The 19,337-nt window shown below is 38.2% G+C and overlaps 3 protein-coding genes across 5 annotated transcripts in view; all 3 read left to right on the top strand.

Moving 5' to 3' along the window:
• Positions 1-19,337, top strand: part of cd9a (CD9 molecule a) — a 297,612-nt gene that overhangs the window by 77,091 nt on the left and 201,184 nt on the right. The gene's annotated exons all lie outside the window — the stretch shown is intronic.
• Positions 1-19,337, top strand: part of LOC101882393 (uncharacterized) — a 768,785-nt gene that overhangs the window by 569,900 nt on the left and 179,548 nt on the right. The gene's annotated exons all lie outside the window — the stretch shown is intronic.
• The window catches only part of utp15 (UTP15 small subunit processome component), a 355,707-nt gene that overhangs the window by 326,253 nt on the left and 10,117 nt on the right, over positions 1-19,337 (top strand). Inside the window, exons 1-6 of one of the 3 annotated variants that reach the window (XM_087291612.1) lie at positions 10,082-10,205; positions 11,512-11,651; positions 11,777-11,869; positions 14,203-14,387; positions 15,990-16,168; positions 16,967-17,092. In XM_087291612.1, the coding sequence (XP_087147738.1) occupies positions 11,562-11,651; positions 11,777-11,869; positions 14,203-14,387; positions 15,990-16,168; positions 16,967-17,092 (673 nt within the window). In that variant the 5' untranslated portion in view covers positions 10,082-10,205; positions 11,512-11,561. 3 annotated transcript variants of the gene reach the window in all.

Here is a 19,337-nt window from a genome sequence, read left to right as displayed (position 1 = left end):
CATGCTTAAAGACAAGTTTAGAAACTGAATCTAAAATTGGTCAAATTATTGACAGCAGCGCTTAGATTTAGTTTCTTGTTCTTATCATGTTTTAGCTTTTACTGTCACATATTTCAGACCAGTTCTTTAAAGAATTAGCACAAGAGACCTTAATTAATTTAAAATATTTTGTTAATGGCATCGCAAGAAAAAATTTACTTTACGTTTTCACAGCAATGAATGAAGCTCTTTTGGTTCCACAAGGAACATGAAAATCTGAGAGCCTGGTCAGTACTTGGATGGTAGACCACATGGGAAAACTAGGTTGCTGTTGGAAGTGTTTTTAGTGTGGCCAGCAGAGGCGCTCAACCTGTGGTCTGTGTGAGTCCTAATGCCCCAGTATAGTGAAGGGGACACTATACTGTCAGTGAGTGCCTTCTTTTGGATGAGACATTAAACTAAAGTCTGGTGGCGTTTTCCTGTGGCTGCTGACGTATCATCCAAGTGGATGCTGCACACGGGTGGTGGTGTGGAGAGACCCCCCTCATGATTGTGAAGAGCTTTGGTTGTATGGCCATACATGATAAATGCTCTATAAAAACACACTACATTACATTACATTGTAGCTAAAGTTCTACAAAGAACCATTATTTCATAGTGCAAAGAACATTTTCTCATTTAAAAGAATCAACTTAATGCACTAAAAGAATATTTGTGTATTTAAAAATGTTCATACATGCTTAAAGGACCACCTTTATAGTAAATAGACTTATTTTACTGAGTTAAAAAGTTGTGTTTTACCCATTTTTTATCCAATCAGTGGATCTCAGAGGCTGGTAGGAGCACTTTTAGCTTAGCTTGGATTAGATCATTAAATCGGCTTAGTCCAGGGGTGCCCAAACTCTGTCCTTGAGGGCCGGTGTCCTGCATAGCTCTATCTTCCTTCAACACACCTGCCTGTGTTTCTAGTATACCTAGATTAAGCTTGATTAGCTGGTTCTGGTGTGTCTAATTGGGGTTGGAACTAAAATACACAGGACACTGGTCCTCCAGGACCGAGTTTGGACATTCCTGGATTAGACCATTAGCATCTCGCTCAAAAACAACTAAAGATTTTATTTTTCTATTTGAATCTTGACTCTACTGTCGTTAACACCCGTTTCAAATGTTAACACTCAATTGAATGGGCATTATCGGTGGTTATCAGCTGATATATATGGGTCAGTAGGGGCCTTCTGCACCAACTGTTAGGCTCAGAATGCTGTTATCATCCATCCAAATAATTAATCAGCTAGTAGCGAAGACTCCAGATCCAGATCTGTTTTTACATTACTGTGACGGTTGGGTTTAGAGTTGGGGTAGGGGTAGATGTTAATAAAATACAATTAATGAGACATTTATTAAATACTATAAATAATTTGCGTTAACTTCCAGCCACAGCCGTATCTGATCTATAGCTGATTAACCATGTGAATGGATGATAACAGTCTTCAGAGCCCACAAATATGCGCAGAAGCCCAATACTGGCCCATATCAGCTGATAAGCACTGATAACGCCCATTTAATTGAGTGATAATAAAAAGATGATATTTTCTAGATTGATGTGGCTAGGAACATTTCATTCTGGCATAATAATCAAGAAAATTGCTCACTGGGCAATAAGTCTTCATGATGGTTATGTGGATGGAAGTGAGCTGATTTTCAGGTGCTGCATAATCTTCATAAATCATCATTGACCTGCTACAGCAAATGTTTTTGATTATAACACCAGAATGAAAGTATAGTTCCGAGACTTATCAACCTAGAAAGTAGCAACTTTTCATTTCTTTTGGTCAACTAGAAGAGTCAAGCTATAAATGAGAAAATCTTCTAATCTCTTTGGTCAATTTTGAGCGAGATGCTAACGGTCTAATCCAATTCAATGATTTATGCTAAGCTAAAGCTAAAAGTCCGTTACCCAGACCTGGAAATCAGCTGAATTGATTCAAAAATTGTAAAACTCAACTGTTTAATTGATTGATCATTTCTTTTTCCAACAAAAAAAGCAGAGTGTTTCTAAATGAAACCATTAATGCAAATAAAGAACTTTTATTTTTATAAACACAGTAACACTTGCCTTTAGGATATTAAATCATGTTTAATAAAATATATGACAAAAACAAAAGGATAGTTTGAGCTTTATTAGTCATAATCTGTGCCCTCTGTACACTGTTTCTGTACCTTTTTCATTCCTAAAACAGTAAAACTAGAATAACAACAAAGCTGACTAAACATAACATTCTTTAAGCTATCTAAATAAGTTCGGTTTTAGGTTAATTTAACACCAACATAAGAACAGTAAAAGTCTTTAATTGTCTTTAACAAAATCAGTCATTCAGGGTGTAACAAAATCTTTAACCACAATGAGCAAAAGAGGGAAGTGAGAGAAACATGAAAGGCCAAAACTATATGGTTCAACTTCAGTGAGTTTAAAATAGGTTAAAAATGCTTTTTTCATCTAAATATATGTAGCAACTTTGTTCTAACCATCAATATGGTGTCTTCCTAGCCCAGTCAATCTGCATTCTAGATAAAATAATGTGTCTGAATTCCCCCTGCCGCCTCACAGCCACTACAAATAAATGTGTGACAGAAACCAAACATGATGTGGTTGAAGGTGATAAGAAGTCAGATAAACATCTGCGGTTCTACTGTGTAAAAGTGTAATACAGTAGTTCCTCTGTTCGAACTTTGCTTTGCAAATGAACTAAACACTCTTACTTCTGTGTGTGCCATGCAGGGGGAAACCATATCTGCTGGGTTGGCGTTTGGCAGTTTTGGGTATTTCATATGCATTAATGTCTTTGCGACTGTTTGGTGAACCTTTGCATGTGACGAGGATACAGCGAAATGTCGATTTCCTATAGACACGCATATGTCAGAGCTTATAAAAGGTAAAAGGACTGACATCATTCTGGCAGGCCCCCGGTGATGTCAGAAAACACAACGCACTCTATAAAGTGCAAAGACAGTCATTAGGTGTTAGAAAATTGACTCGGCGAGGGCATAAATTTCCTCAAATGCATACATTATGAAGAAAATGAAACATTTCTGAGAGACTCAAAGGCTAAATTTAGGGAATCTCAATTTTGGGGCAGTTTTGTATTTTCAGCTCGCTGCCTGGTCTGCTTTAAATAGCTGCAGGAGATTATGAGGAAGTCAGGCGGCTGAGACTCTCCCCTGTGATGCCCCTTAATATTGTGATGCCCACGTCCTGAAAGCACCCAAAGGCACAGAGGTGCTTAAAGGCTATTTGACTAAATGCTAAATATATTTGTTTCTGTCACTTCGAACACATGCATGTTAAGGAAGACCTGTTCTGAAAAGACAGTTCTTGTGCCCTGCTGATAATTTCTAGAAAGCCAGAATTGGTTTGTTCCCTTATTTAACTGGTCGTTGCAGATGAAAGTCCCCAGAGAAGCCAGTCACTTCTTTACTCTTTCAAACGGGTCACAAGATGCTGGACATTCCTCTTCACACCTTTACCTCTTGTGACCTTAAACTCTTTCTGCCAATAATTGGGTTATTAAAGGGGTAGTTCACCCAAAACTGACAATTCTGTCATCATTTACTCAGCCTTCGATTGACACAAAAAGATTTCTTTGAATAATCTTGAAAGCCACTAACCATTGACTTCCACTGTATTTGTTTTTCCTACTGTGGGAGTCAATAGCTGTGTTTCCATTCAAAAATGCCAAATATATTTAAGGACAAAGCTGATAATATTGCGTAAAACATCTGCAAATGAAGCATTGTCTTCATCCGATGAGTCAAAGAGAACAAAAAATGTCACTTCTTGAACAACTGGCGGCAAATATCAAAAAGAAAAATGTAACTTGCTGTGGTAGGAAAAGCCTACAGTTATTCCTGTGCCAAAAAAACAGAAGCCACAGAAGATAGAGGACTTTAGACCTGTGGCACTTACATCTTTAGTTATGAAAAGTTTTGAAAGGATAGTTAAGAGGAAAATAACGCAAAAGCCTCAGAGTGTTCTAGATCCCTTTCAGTTTGCGTATAGGCCTATGAGAGGGGTGGAGGATGCAGTAGGGACTCTGCTGCACTTAGTTCTTAAGCATCTTGATAAGCCTAAAACATTGGCCAAGTTACTTTTTATTGACTTTTCATCTGCATTCAATACCAATCAGCCACATATTGTAGTTGAGAAGCTTATTAATGAATTTGAGTTGGATCGAATGCTTGCAGGTTGGATTTTAGACCTTCTTGTCCAGAGGACACAGAGGGTTAAGGTAAATAATTGTTTCTCTGAATGGTTGGTATCATCTACATGGTCACCTCAAGGTTGTGTCCTTTCTCCTGTACTATTTATTTTGTACACAAATAGTTGTAGGAGTATTTTTAGTTATAGGTATATTTTAAAATTTGCTGACGATTCTGTAATTATTAGTTTGTTAAGTGAGGAAGACTCCATGCACAGTCCTCATTTCTTTCATTTTCCTGTCGACTTAGTCCCTTTATTAATCTGGGGTCGACACAGTGGAATGAACCGCCAACTTATCCAGCAAGTTTTTTTACACAGCGGATGCCCTTCCAGCTGCAACCCATCTCTGGAAAACGTCCACACACACATTCACACACACACTTATACACTATGGACAATTTAGCCAACCCAATTCACCTGTATCGCACGTCTTTGGACTGTGGGGGAAACCGGAGCACCCGGAGGAAACCCACGCGAACGCAGGTAGAGTATGCAAACTTCACACAGAAACGCCAACTGAGCCGAGGCTCGACCCAGCGACCTTCTTGCTGTGAGGCGACAGCACTACCTACTGCACCACTGCTTCTCCACGCACAGTCCTGTAATTGATTATTTTTCCAGCTGGTGTCAGGAGGCTTTCTAACAAGTGAATGTTCTTAAGACTAAAGAGATGATCATTGATTTTAATCGTAAGAGGAGACTGATTAAGGGTAAGCAAACTAGTATTAATGGAGAGGATGTTGAGAGTGTTGAGTGTTGTATCTGGGAACTGTTTTAGATAACAAATTGTCCTTTTCTGCTAATACTAATATGTTGTGTAAGAAGGGGCAACAAAGATTATACTGTTTACAGAAATTGAGATCTTTTGGTATAGATAAATCACTCATGTGCATGTTTTACAGTTCATACATTCAATCACTGTTATCCTTTTCTGTGCTTTGTTGGTTCAATTCTCTAAGTGTGAAAAAAGGAGTTGTTAGGAGAAAATTGTGAACCTAGGAGGAAGAATAACAGGGAGAAAACAGATGACCATGGCTCAGTTATACCAAAGACAAATTTTGAGTAAAGCTCAGAATATTCTGTCAGATGATTCCCATCCTATGCACTGCGAGTTTTATCTGCTCCCTTCTGGTATTCGATACAGAACTCCTATTAGTAAAACAAATCGGTTCAAACTTTCATTTATCCCCTCAGCTGTAAAGTTTTTTTTAATTTAAGGTAGAATTTGTATTGTATGATGTACTTTGTGTATTATGTATGACATGCTTGTATGCTGCAACCAAACTGCCTTCGGGAAATGAATAAAAACTGACTGACATTGTGGGGAGTTTTTTCTTATTAAATAAATGAAACACAATGATTGTGCGGTGGCTTTTGGAGGAGAAAGGTGCTCAAGTCAGTTCTGGAGGTGTTAATAATATAGTAATAATAATACTATTAATAATAATACCGAACCACTGTGATGATGGACTTTGGCTGGGGGATTTTACTATGACCAAAACTGACTGACTGACCGATGTCCCCACCCTCCCCCTTCCCTAAACCCAACCAATAGTTTTTTAAAAAGCACAGATTGACCCACCCACCCTCTTACCTAAACCTAACAGCAGTGTTTTGAAAAGCAATCCTAATGTTTTACCACGTTTTCAGGTTTTACTACATTCTCACCCTGTTATTTACTTGATTATTTTATTTTTTGGTGTCTGTTTTTGTGTTACTCGCTTTCTGGAATCGTTCTTCACCGGACTTGAACTCTGTCGTCGCTGTCAACTCCACTCTGCATCTCAAGTTCGCAGACGTATATACGTGTCGAGCTACGATACAAACAGGTAACAGTGGGAAAGTCGTCCACATCCAGGTAAGCAGTCATCTGGTAAGCTCAAAAAGGAACGGCATCATACCGCCCCATTAGTATTTGTTTTAAAGATGAAATGCAGCTTGGAGTAAAGTGGAAGTGGAAGTGGAGATACGTTGGAAACACGGCACTAGAACTTTTTGAACAAAGCAAAACAAATTTATTATTCTATGGTGGTGTTACAGCAGCATGGTACTGGTAACGCTCTACAATCTCTCACAGATCTCACTTCACCTGTTTTTTCTTATTTTTGTCTGCTTTCACCCAGCAGTGCCCCTTGTATACAATCAATCACAGGCATTTGTACAGAACACACACAATTATACAGCTGAACTTGAAAAATAATTACAGCAACAGTACCATTCAGCATCATGAACAAAAATAATGCACTTTCTCTTTAATTAATTCTTATTTTGGTGAACAAACACCACAATATGCAGCGCCATTGATGTGATCCAAGACTTGTGAAGAAATGATACCAAGGTATCCATAATCTTGGACCAGGTCGTATCCTGAGCTGATGCTGTGGCGGTCATGGAAAAGTGGAGAGCATGAGACTGATTCCTGAAAGACCACAGTAACAGACGAGTCTTTGCATTGATCCCGTGGGCCAGCCTGAATACCTGCAGGTGACCTCTCCCACTTGCAGCTTCTCCACGCTGGACGTCCAGTGTTCTCCAAGCTCCAGCACCTAGACTGCAGCTCTGCACAGGAAGTTTGGCCAGAGGAGAAATGGTTGTGTCCAACTGAGCCTGGTTTCTCTCAAGGTTTTTTCCTTCACTTTCGCCAATTGGTAAAGTTTTGTTCCTTGCCACTGTTGCCACTGGCTTGCTTGGTTTGGGACTTGTAGAGCTGCGCATTCTCAGTTTGGACTTTCAGCAGTGAAAATGAAACCACACTGAACTGAACTAAACTGAACTTCAACTCTGAAAACTGACACAGTTTCAATTTACTAGAACTTCAATATTAAGCTGCCTTGACACAATCTACATTGTAAAAGCGCTAGAGCGCTGGAGGATGAATGGAACCAGGTTCACAAGGTTCACAAACACTAGATAAAGCCAGGAGGGAATCACACTAGGAATGAGAGAGACGAGGAACACTGGAGATAACAGGGAAACAGGACAGGTAAATAATACTCTGAAATAGCTAGATAGAACTAACCATGAGCATTTGTCCTTCCATCAATCGACAAGACCGGTGTTCTGACCATTTTTCCTACCTTGTCAGATTGTCCTACCTCCTATTCAAAAAGTAAGTAGTACATTTTGATGACGCAACATGCTACCCATCAGATTTTGCTACCAGTTTAAATTTTAATGTGGAGTAGTGTGATATGAAGCTGTAGTATCGTCCTAACCTTCCTAATCCCTAACCCCAACTTTAGAACCATTCAAATAGAATGTTGGTAGCCTAATCTGAGAGGTAGGATAAAATGCAACCCGGGCTCATTGTGGAAACGTAGTCCCGCGGACGTTTCTGGAGACCGCGTAATACGTCCCGGCGGGTACGTACGACTGCAGTTTTTGTTTTTGCGAATCCGCGAGAGGCCGCCGTTGTGCGATTTTTCTCATCTCGAACGTCTCTCGTGAGCACTGTTCGCGTCCGCGCTGTTCTCGCATCAACCCGCCAGAGGCCGCTGGCCGACTGACCGGATGATTGACTGCGCGACCGGCCAATCGGCTGACCGCCCTCCTCTTTCCCTCTACCCAACCAATTTTACCGATTGACCCGCCCGCCCACTCGCTTCCCTGAACCCGAGCAACGGTTTACAAAAGCCGTCAAAAAAAATAAAAGCCCTGATTTTTTTTTATTCCACCGCGTTTTCGGATTTCGCCGCGTTCTTGCCCTGTCACGAAACTCGTTCACTTAAATTTTGGGATTCTGTTTTTGTCTTACCTGATTGCTGGAACTGCTCTCCCCCGGACTCGAAACCGATCGCCGTGGTCGACTCCTCCTCTCTGCGTCTCGAGCCTGCCGACGTTACACGGTGAGCTGAGTGGACAAACTGGTTGCAGCGGGAAAGCCCTCCACAAGGAGGTAAGCGGTCAGCCGGCGAGCGCGAAAAGGGAACAGCGTCACGCAACGCCCCGCAGCGTTCGCTTGAAAAAAAATAAATGCAGCAGTACGTACCTCCCGGGACGTATTCCGCTGTCTCCAGAAACCTCCGCGGGACTACGTTTTCAGAATGAGCTTGGGTTGATAAAATGTCAGGACACCGGACACTGAGTGAACTGAAGTGCTGGGTTATATGGGGCTGGAGTGAGTGGCCGGGGATGACGTGTGGGACTAATCCAAACTGTGAGTGGGGAGAACCTGGCCTGGCTGTCACAAATTTATTCTATAGTTAAGCGCATACATTCAATGCGCAACTTGCCTTTCCAATAAGCCCTGATTTCATGCTATATTCCAAAATGTGCAATACAATATGTGTGAAAACATGGTTACCAGTTTCTGACATTTTTCAACAGAAAAAGCAAACTCTATCCCTTTAATAAATAGTCGAAACTATAAAATCAGTGCACTACATTATGAGTATCTACAGTTTAATTTATGTTTATGTCTATAGCGCTTTTACAATGTAGATTATGCCAAAGCAACTTAACACTGTAAATTAAAACTGTCAATCCAGTTTTCAGAGCTGAAGTTTAGTTTAGTTCAGTTCAGTGTGGTTTAAATTTCACTGCTAGTCCAAACACTGAAGAGCAAAGCCATCGATGGGCAGCTCTACAAGTCCCAAACCAAGCAAGTCAGTGGCGACAGTAACGGGGAACAAACTTCACCAATTGATGAAAGTGAAGGGAAAAATCTCGAGAGAACCCAGGTTCAGTTGGACACGACCATTTCTCCTCTGGCCAAACTTCCTGTGCAAAGCTGCAGTGTAGGCGCTGGAAGCTGGAGAACGCTGGACGTCTATCCTAGAGAAGCTTCAGGTGTGAGTAAGTCACCGGCGAGTGTTCAGGCTGGCCCACGAGATCAATGCGAAAACTCGTCTGTCACTGTTGTCTTTCAGGAATCAGTCTCATGCTCTCCGCTCAGTGCCTACGGAAAACCATCATACCCTGTGAAAACCTATAGTTTTATTCACATTACATCCTACTTTTAAAAGACCTTCGGGATAAAGTTGTAGAAAGGCACAGGTTAAGAGAAGGCTATAAAAACTTTTGAAAGGCAGGATAAAGTTATTTGGATTGGGACTTAATTTAAGGCTGAATGACAAATAAAGTAGTTATTTCAAAGAGGTATGATGATTTTTGACCTTGTTTGGCCACACAAGAAGTTTAAACTGAGCATCAGAATGGAAAAAGGAAAGGTGATGTATGTGACTTTAAACATGGCAGCTTTCTTGGTTTCACAAACTGATGATCTGCTTCGAGTTTCTAAAGAATGCTCAAAATAAAGAGAGAAATTGTCCTTTGGTGGCATTTAATGGGTAAAAATACTTTGTTGATACCAGAGGTCAGGGGGGAATGGTTAAGCTGATAAAAACACAGGAGTAAAAAGTCTACAGCTGTCACTGAATGCACAAAAACATCCAATTTAAAGCAGATTATCAACTACAACAGAAAATTATTGAGGTAAAGTTCTATATTCGCACATTTGTTCATTTTAACGGTCCCTATATTGTTTACTATGCTAACTTGAATATTCGAGCTAAAATCACATTTAATTATGACTTCAAAACATTATCAGCATTTTAATTGACTGTGAACAATGTTATATTTAGATAGTCATTGGCTGACAAAATAATTTCCCTATTTAGAATTTGCAAATAATCAAATGAAATTATTTTATTAAGGAGAAAGTCTGATTGTGCGAATATAAAACCAACGTTACCTAAGCTTGAATAATAATTGACTACAATCTCGTATTAAAACCAAGTCATTAATAAAAAGTGGGAAGAAAAAAAGAGATATATCGCTTGAAAAGGCCAGAGCAAATTGCTGTTTTCATGAATATCGATAAAGTTTGTTGAAAACCGGAAGTGTGGCGTCACAAAATGGCGGCCTCCATGTGGATGTAAAATCAACGTGAGTTTGCTCATGTTTTCAAGTCTGATAAAAATCTTTCAGTAACTATAATCAATTTAACTATTTTGGGAGCTCGTGTAAGGTAAGAAATCCCTTATAATCGTTAGATTAAAATATACGGTTTCGTGAAAAAGTTCAACTTGTCACTTTAAAGTGTGTATTGCTGATGGTAACGTTAGTGTACGTTGTAAAAACATATTAACACATAAACGATTTGTTTAGCATATATATCATCTTACAGACTTTGTGGAAACGTTTTACGCGCCCAAATAAATGTATCGGAAAGTAAAGCGTATTTACGTTTGCACGTGTTTAGCAAATGAGCTCTGATAGTGAATTATTTGTTTTGGGTTTATTTTCCCATTTATTATTCATTAAAATCGAGGTAAAGTTGGTTTTATATTCGCACATTCGTTCAGTCACAACTTGTGACATGCTCCCTGTATTGTTTATCATGGTACTTTGAATATTAGGTTGAAAATCTCATGCAAGTATGATTTGAAAACAACATTAACACCATTAACTGACTGAACAGTGTTGTACTTTGATAGTCGCTGGCTGCTTGTATGATTTCCCCATATAGATTATGCAAAGAATACTTTTCTGAAATTAAATAAAAAATGAGAAAGTCTTAACGTGCAAATATAAAGGCAACTTTACCTCAATCTCACTAAACAGGTAGTGACTAAAAACTTGAATGTACCTTGGCAGAAGTGTTCAAATGTTTTCTTATGGCGGGCCAAAAAGTGAACTTGATTTAGGGCTGTGGGACGAAGGTAAAAATATCAAACTGTATTACATTAAAGTTTCCATGATTAATTTCCTTATTTATTTCATAATATTTAAAAGTAACTACAAAACACTGCTTTAAATTTAATTATCTAATGCAGTAAGTAGTAAAAAAAAAAGCCTGCGTACCACTTGTGGTACATGTACCACAGTTTGAGAACCACTGGTCTAAATGATAAAAAATATACGTTAATTAAAACACAGTGTTCAATAAGGGTTAAGTCATTTTTCTCACTTTATCATGGGCTGACAGTAAAGATCATCTCGCTGCACTGGTTAGAGATTCCCAAACTTTTTTATTGAGGTAAAATTCTTTTCTGTTTGCACTTTTGTTTAGTGACAACTTCTGACATGCTCCTTATATCGTACTTTGAATATGCTGTAGGAAATCTCAAGCAAGTGTGACTTGAAAACAACATTAGCACTATTTAATTGACTGAACAACGTACTTTGATAGTCATCGGCTGCTTATATGATTTCCCTATTTACATTATGCAAATAATACTTTTCTGAAATTATAATATTGAAGGGGAGAAAGTCTGAATGTGTGAATATAAAACCAACTTCAATCCTAAACTGCTGTGGTTTTATCTATTCAGGTCCTCAGTGTGAAGCTGCTGTCGGCTGAGATTCAGTGTTTATATCTGCGATGGCTTCGTTCAAACCCACCAAAGTCCTGAGCTATCCTAAACTAGGAGAGAAAGTGACAGAAGAAACACTGTACTGGAAAAACTACAAGGTTTGATGTGTGCCCGACAACTTGTTTTCATAATGAATGTGTATATCTTGGGTGTTTTGAAAGGACAACTTCTTTTTTAATTCTTTCTGTACACTGGTTTTGATGTCAGTCTGTTTTTTTTAAAGCCTCCTGTACAGATTAAAGAGTTTGGCGCTGTATCAAAGATCGACTTCTCTCCTCTTCCACCTCACAATTATGCCGTCACGGCCTCCACCAGAGTAAGTACAACCTCTCTCCAGTACATGCATTCATTTTCTTGTCGGCTTCGTCCCTTTATTAATCCGGGGTCGCCGCAGTGGAATGAACCGCCAACTTATCCAGCAGGTTTTTTTACGCAGCGGATGTCCTTCCAGCCGCAACCCATCTCTGGGAAACATCCACACACACACACTCACACTACGGACAATTAAGCCTACCCAATTCACCTTTACCGCATGTCTTTGGACTGTGGGGGAAACCGGAGCACCCGGAGGAAACCCACGCGAAGGCAGGGAGAACATGCAAACTCCACACAGAAATGCCATCTGAGCCGAGGCTCGAACCAGCGACCCAGCAACCTTCTTGCTGTGAGGCGACAGCACTACCTACTGCGCCACTACGTCCCCCTCTCTCTAGTACAATACAATATTAATTTTGAAGCACATTTAAAAAAAAAAAATGAACTTGACCAAAGCACTGCAAATAGTAGTAAAGGACAGAAAATGAGACAATAACAGGTAAGAAGTAAACAAGACTATCAAATAAATCAGAAAAAGCAATAAAAATAGCAATCATGGAGTATTAAAAGCGAGAGAAAATAAAAGCAGCGTTTTATTCCTCTCAATTACATATGTCTTTCACATTTGTGCATTTTTTCCTGAATGTGACCGAATTTCACAAGCTGTTAATAAGAAGTCATTATGTCAGCTAAGTATTTGTTAAATCACCTTGAATTAAGCTTTTTAAAACTCACTAAATGAAATTCAAATAATTTAGTTATATGTTTAATATTGTGTGTAATAAATCACAATTTGAAATTGTAAAATAAATATAAAAACATGTAAAATATGTCATTTGAATATATTAAACATGCATAAATATTTTATATTTTATTTTCCATATGTGTGGTTCAAATTAATGTTTTTTTATGGGGAATGGTTAATTTGCAATGTATGAAAATTGAATTTGGTCTTATTTAATATCATTTGGGTAATGAGATGTATGGTAATTAGAGCCATGAATGTACTTGATTGACATCAAAAAATGTTACTGTTAAAACGATTAACACTATTTTTATTTCCTAAAGTCACATTTTTTTTAACTTGCACATATTTGGGTTAAGGTTTGTTTAAACTTTATTGTCGGTTTTGCATGGCACAGAAAGAAAATTGGTAAAATACATATAAAAATACATTCATTCATTTTCTTTTCGGCTTAGTCCCTTTATTAATCCGGTGTTGCCACAGCGGAATTAACCGCCAACTTATGCAGCACGTTTTTATGCAGCGGATGCCCTTCCAGCCGCAACCCATCTCTGGGAAACATCCACACACACACACACACACACACACACACACACACACAACACTCATACACTACGGACAATTTAGCCTACCCAATTCACCTGTACCGCATGTCTTTGGACTGTGGGAGAAACCGGAGCACCCGGAGGAAACCCACGCGAATGCAGGGACAACATGCAAACTCCACAGAGAATTGGCAACTGAGCCGAGGCTCAAACCAGCGACCTTCTTGCTGTAAGGCAACAGCACTACCTACTGCACCACTGCATCGCCCGATACAAAAATACAACAATGACATAATAGCAACACTCATCAAGACAACCACATGAATTAAAAACCTAAAAACAAATTAGCCCCATACATATTAGTGCAGCTCTTTCCTAACAACCGCACCATTCACATTAAACAGTGATCCGATTTAATAAAACACATGCAATTGGGATAAATTACTTTTTATAAGCAGTTTTTAGCCTGCGTCCTAATAGCACATTTCAAAAGCTGAGTGTATGGGATGTGTGTTATCTTTAAAAATGCCAATTGCTGTTTTTTCCATGAAGGAGTCAAAAAAAATTCAGCAGCGAATGCTGTTTATGACCAGTTGTTTTATTTGCCTGATTGATTATTTGCTATAATTTCTTTTTCGGCTCAATTGTTGTGTTCCCAAACCATGACACATATGTGAGAACGCTCTCTATTAATGATCTATATGCCATTGTTCAAAGTCTGTGTACTAATATTAAAACTTCTCAACTTGTGGAGGAGACTGAGGTGCTGACTTGCCTTTTCATAAACAGCCTCTACATTTCTATCAAAATTCAGTTTATTGTCAATAATTGTCCCTAAACACCTAAAATTTGAGACTTGCTCTACTATTTTTCCATTTATGATGACTGATTTATAAAATCTAGTATCTAAATTTAGAGATCCCTGTTTAGCAATCCCTGTATTCTGTGAATTGAAAACATAGCGGTGATGTTATTTGTGTGATGCTGCTTTTGCACATTAAGAATGCTGATGCTGAATGCTGCTGTTGTCATGTTTTATATCAGGTCCACATATATGGACTTCACTCTCAAGAGCCCATTCGAAACTTCACGCGGTTCCATGATACGGCATATGGTGGGAGTTTCAGAGGAGATGGAAAACTTTTAGTGGCAGGAAGTGAGGAGGGACTGATCCGACTGTTCGACATCGGGGGTCGAGTGTCTCTCAGACAGTTCAAAGGACACTCCAAGTATGTATTGTCAACAGTATCCATAATGAAATAATTGAAATTGTGAATGTTTGTGGTATGAATAGGTCTGTTATCATGGAATACTTGGAGATGACCTCTGTTATTTTTTGCCATTGCAATATATATTTACAAATTCACATATTATGTTAAAGCCATTTTAAAATGACATTTACATTCTACCTCACTGGTTTAAGTTTAAAACTGGACGTTTGCCTAACAGGATATTTAATTTTGTATACAGTGCATTCGGAAAGTATTCAAGGTGCTTCAGTTTTTCCACATTTTTTTATGTTACAGCCTTATTCCAAAGTGGATTAAATTAATTTATTTCCTCAAATTTCTACACACAATACCCCATAATGACAGTGTGAAGAAAGATTTGTTGAAATTGTTGCAAATTTATTAAAAATAAAAAACCTGAAAAATCGCATGCACATCAGTATTCACAGCCTTTACCGTGAAGCTCTAAATTGAGCTCAGGTAATTCTGTTTCCACTGATCATTCTGGAGATGTTTCAGCAGCTTCATTGGAGTTCATCTGTGGTCAATTCAGTTGATTGGACATGATTTGAAAAGGCATACACCTGTCTATATAAGGTCCCAGGGTTGACAATGCATGTCAAAGCAAAAACCAAGCATGAAGACAAAGGAATTGTCTGTAGACCTCCGAGACAGGATTGTCTTGAAGCACAAGGATGGGGAAGACTACAAAAAAAATTTCTGCTCCTCTGAAAGTTCTAATGAGCACAGCAGCCTCCATCATCCATCAGTGGAAGATGTTTGGAACCGCCAGGAAGCTTCCTAGAGCTGGCCGGCCATCTAAGCTGAGTGATTGAGGGAGAAGGACATTAGTCAGGGAGGTGATCAATAACCCTATGATCACTCTGCCTGAGCTCATAATCATAAAATGATCTCAAAATGACAATAATATCTCTTATCGCAACAATTTCTGTGACAATATATCGCCCAACAAAAAATCCTTAGACTAGTACACACACATAAATAATAAATAAATTAATAAATAAATAAATAAATAAATATAGTTTTTTGTACACATATACACGCACACACTAGTTAGGCTAGTAGTTTCTCTAATACTGAAATTATAATTATATTATACTAAATATAATAAATATAATATATAATTATATTATACTACAACTATATAAATTATTATTAGAGTGCTACTTGGCATAATAAAATGCTACATGGATCAAAAGGATGAAAACATATTTGTTCATATTATATTTTACTCCTTTATTGATATAATTATTTTATTAATTTGTTATTTATTTATATTATTTATTATTAATTATGTTTATTTACCATTATATTTTATATATTCGTTCATTCCCAGCTGGCTCTGTGTAAATTGAACAACAGTTACTGGCCTGACTAGACCCGGTGTAAAACTCTTTAACATTGAGTCATGCAAATGAAGAAATTAAACATGCAATAAAAGTGATCATTTTAATTAATGCAGTTTTTTTTTTTTTTTTTTGAGTGTCAATATTTTAAAAGTAAAAAAAACAATGTACTGTGGAATTATATTTTGAATGACCTGAATCTCTATTAAATCTCGGTTTTCTCCCTGATCTGCAGAGCGGTGCATGCCACCTCGTTCCTGTCTGATGGTTTTCGTGTGCTGTCGGGTTCAGATGACCTGACGTGTCGTGTGTGGGACGTCGCCAGTGCCGTTGAGCTCAGTTCAATCACAGAACACACTGATTATATCAGAGCCATTGCTCCCAGCAAACTCAACCCAGACGTGTTTGTCACTGGTAACGGCCTTTCATTTACATCTTCTGCATTCAGTTTCAGCCAGATCTGTATGGTTTAGTATTTACAATAATAAAATTAACATGTGCAAAATATAGACACAAGCTAGGATATTGTTAGTTTTGTTTATTAATAAGAGCATGATAGTAATAATTAGCTAGTACATATACTCGCATATACTATGAATTTATTACTTTAATAGTTACTTAAAATAATAATGTTACAAAATGTTTAGTTTCAAATGAATGCTGCAGTTTTTATTAATAGGTCAGAGTTATTTCATCAAATATTGATTACTTAACATTGAAGGTAAGAAACTGTGTCATGTTGTCTAGAAATTAATATAAGCTTGTCTAAAAGCTTTTCGTTTATGCAAAAAATCTCTAAATAATAACATTTTAATAAACATTTAGTAAAGGTTATGTATCATGGCCAGTATATGATTGGCTCAGGTAATAGGGCATTTATATGTGTATCAGTGTGTTTTTTGACACTTAAAATGTCTTAATGCACAACACACTCAGGAAATGATTCACATAATTACCAGGCGATGAATATGAGTTTTATTCACAAGTCAAAATTTTTTTATTTAGGAATTGAGATCATGTTTGATTAATCGTGGTTCTCATTCTATTCATTTTGTAAACGTGCTTGATTATTTCTATTTTTCAATCGCTTTACATTTATGGATCATCATATATTTGGTGTTATGCGTTGATTTTCCCTGTACAGTTAATGTATGTACAGTTGGTGATGTTTATGTCGATGTGCACAGTTGTTGATGTTGGTCTCTGTTGCAGGTTCGTATGACCACACAGTGAAAATGTTCGACGTGCGCTCTGGAAACAGTGTGATGACAATGCAGCATGGTCAGCCTGTGGAGTGTGTGCTGCTGTACCCGTCTGAGGCTCTGCTGGTGTCCACAGGTGAAAAACACTCACTTTTTATCCAAACATGCAAATTAGATTTATGAACAAAACTGAAATATCACATAAAACATTTGGGAATGAAGCAGCATATCCATCTAATGAGTCAAAGAGAACAAAACATTCGTTTCCTGATAGACTCCTGCCAAATATTTATATAAAAAACTTGCTGCGGTAGTAGGAGAAGCCACCGCCTTTTTTCTTATATAATAAATGACTTTTAGAGGCGTAAGCCGCTCTTTGGGAGCACAGACGTTCAAGACAATCCTGGAGGTAGTAGTAATATAATAATAATAATTATAAAACTGAACCACTTTGATGATAGACTTTGGCTGAGGGATTTAAAGGGCCATGAAACCCCCTCGTTTCAGCAGGGTGTTTTCACACCTCTACTTTGGAAAAAGTCAGAAAAGTGGGCGTGTCCAGCTCTGTTTAGGGGGGAGTGTCGGAGGAAGAAAAGAGGCTTGGTGTGGGAGTGTCTATTTGGACGCGCTGGATTTCAGAGTCAAAACACACACACACACACACACACACACAGACACACACACACACACACACACACACAGGGGAGAAAGGGACTGTGTTTACATGGACATCTGTAGTCGAATTATTTGCCAAATTATTAAATGGTGGAGTTTAACTGCAGTTTGGCTCTTTCATTCAGGGAATTCATTCACGTCCCTCGCGACAAACGAGATATTTGATTCGAGGAACTGCTCTAAGTGTGTATTTTTCATGCAATGTTTGATACCGCACGGCGAATGAGAGAAAAAAAAAACTCCATTTCCAGCAAACTCAGATGCCGCGTGTGTTATTCCGGTCACAAAATCCAACACGAGGTTATAGTTTGGTTGTGACTGTTAGTGCTAACTTGTTTACACTCGGTGCAATAGTTTGTTTGATACTAATAAAATAGGAACTGAATAAACAAAGAGCACTGCTCGCTCACTTACCTCATCTGTAGACAGGACAATCCACAGCAACTAGAGCCGCGTCTTTATTTAGAGAATACTACAAGCGAATCTGGATCTCAGCGTTTGCAGATGAGAACAGCTCTCAGGTAAACAATAATCCTCCTTAGACATGTAAGTTATTGTTGTCGCGTGTCGCGTACACTGTTAATCCACACGTGACGCCAGTTGTGCTCTCACAGAGAGAAAATGAAAACAAAACTTAACTGCAGCAAACTATAAAAGCAACACTTCACGCTTGTTTTGCCAACACAACGTGGCGTCTCTGCCGTCTACACTCTGACACTAATGAATATTAATGAAGTTGCACAATAGAGCGCGCTGATTGGTTTGAACCAAGCCTTACTCATGCATTAATGCATCACACTGTAAGACGTAATAAGACACACTCTGGCACAGACGTCCAGTCTGCATGCTGGAATACACGCTATTATGTCATGACCGTGACGCAGCTTCAAAAATTTGTTTCCAACCGGAAGTACGAATTTGCTTGAAATAACGCAAAAACAACCAATTTACACTTTTTTGTGAAATATAGGCGTCCTAATAGTGTTTTTAGCAGTGTGTGACACATATACGACTGTCAACAGCTCAAAAAATGTGTTTTGGTGTTTTGTGACCCTTTAAGAATGAGCAAAACAACAATTCAGATGTGGTTCAATGTGTTCAGTCCACACTTTGGTTTTAAATGCCATCTCATTGCACCCATTTCTATCATCACATGATCTCTTCTAGCAAAATATTTTGATGATTGATGCACATGCTGGAATTTATTTGGTAAATGTGTTTTCAACATAGTTTATATGCCCTTTTTCTCATTGGATAACAAGTTTGTTACTCAGCTGTTCTCGTATGTTTATGCGAATCTTGCCGTTCACATTTTTTAATGTGATATTTTAAAATGTGCAGAAAGGCAAGGCAAGTTTATTTAGCACATTTCATACACTGTGGCAAATTAAAGTGCTTTACGTAAACGGGAATAAGACAGACAAAAAGTATAAAAGAAAAAAGTATAAGAAAAAATAAAAATGATTGAAAACAGATTAGTATAAAAACAGACAGTCAGCATATCTGTAATGTTTTGATGTCCTAGGCCATTTAGTGATTTTTAGACCAGTAATAATACTTTAAAATATATTCTGAAGGTAACTGGAAGCGAGTGTAAAGACCTGAGGACAGGTGTGATGTGCTCTGATTTCCTAGTTCTAGTCAGAATCCTGGCCGCAGGGTTCTGGGTGAGCTGCAACTGTCTGACTGTCTTTTTAGGAAGGCCC

The sequence above is a fragment of the Danio rerio genome, chromosome 18, assembly GCF_052040795.2.
Source record: "Danio rerio strain M-AB ecotype USA chromosome 18, GRCz13ab, whole genome shotgun sequence".
Taxonomy (NCBI): Eukaryota; Metazoa; Chordata; class Actinopteri; order Cypriniformes; family Danionidae; genus Danio; species Danio rerio.
This window is presented reverse-complemented; position numbering and strand designations above follow the sequence as displayed.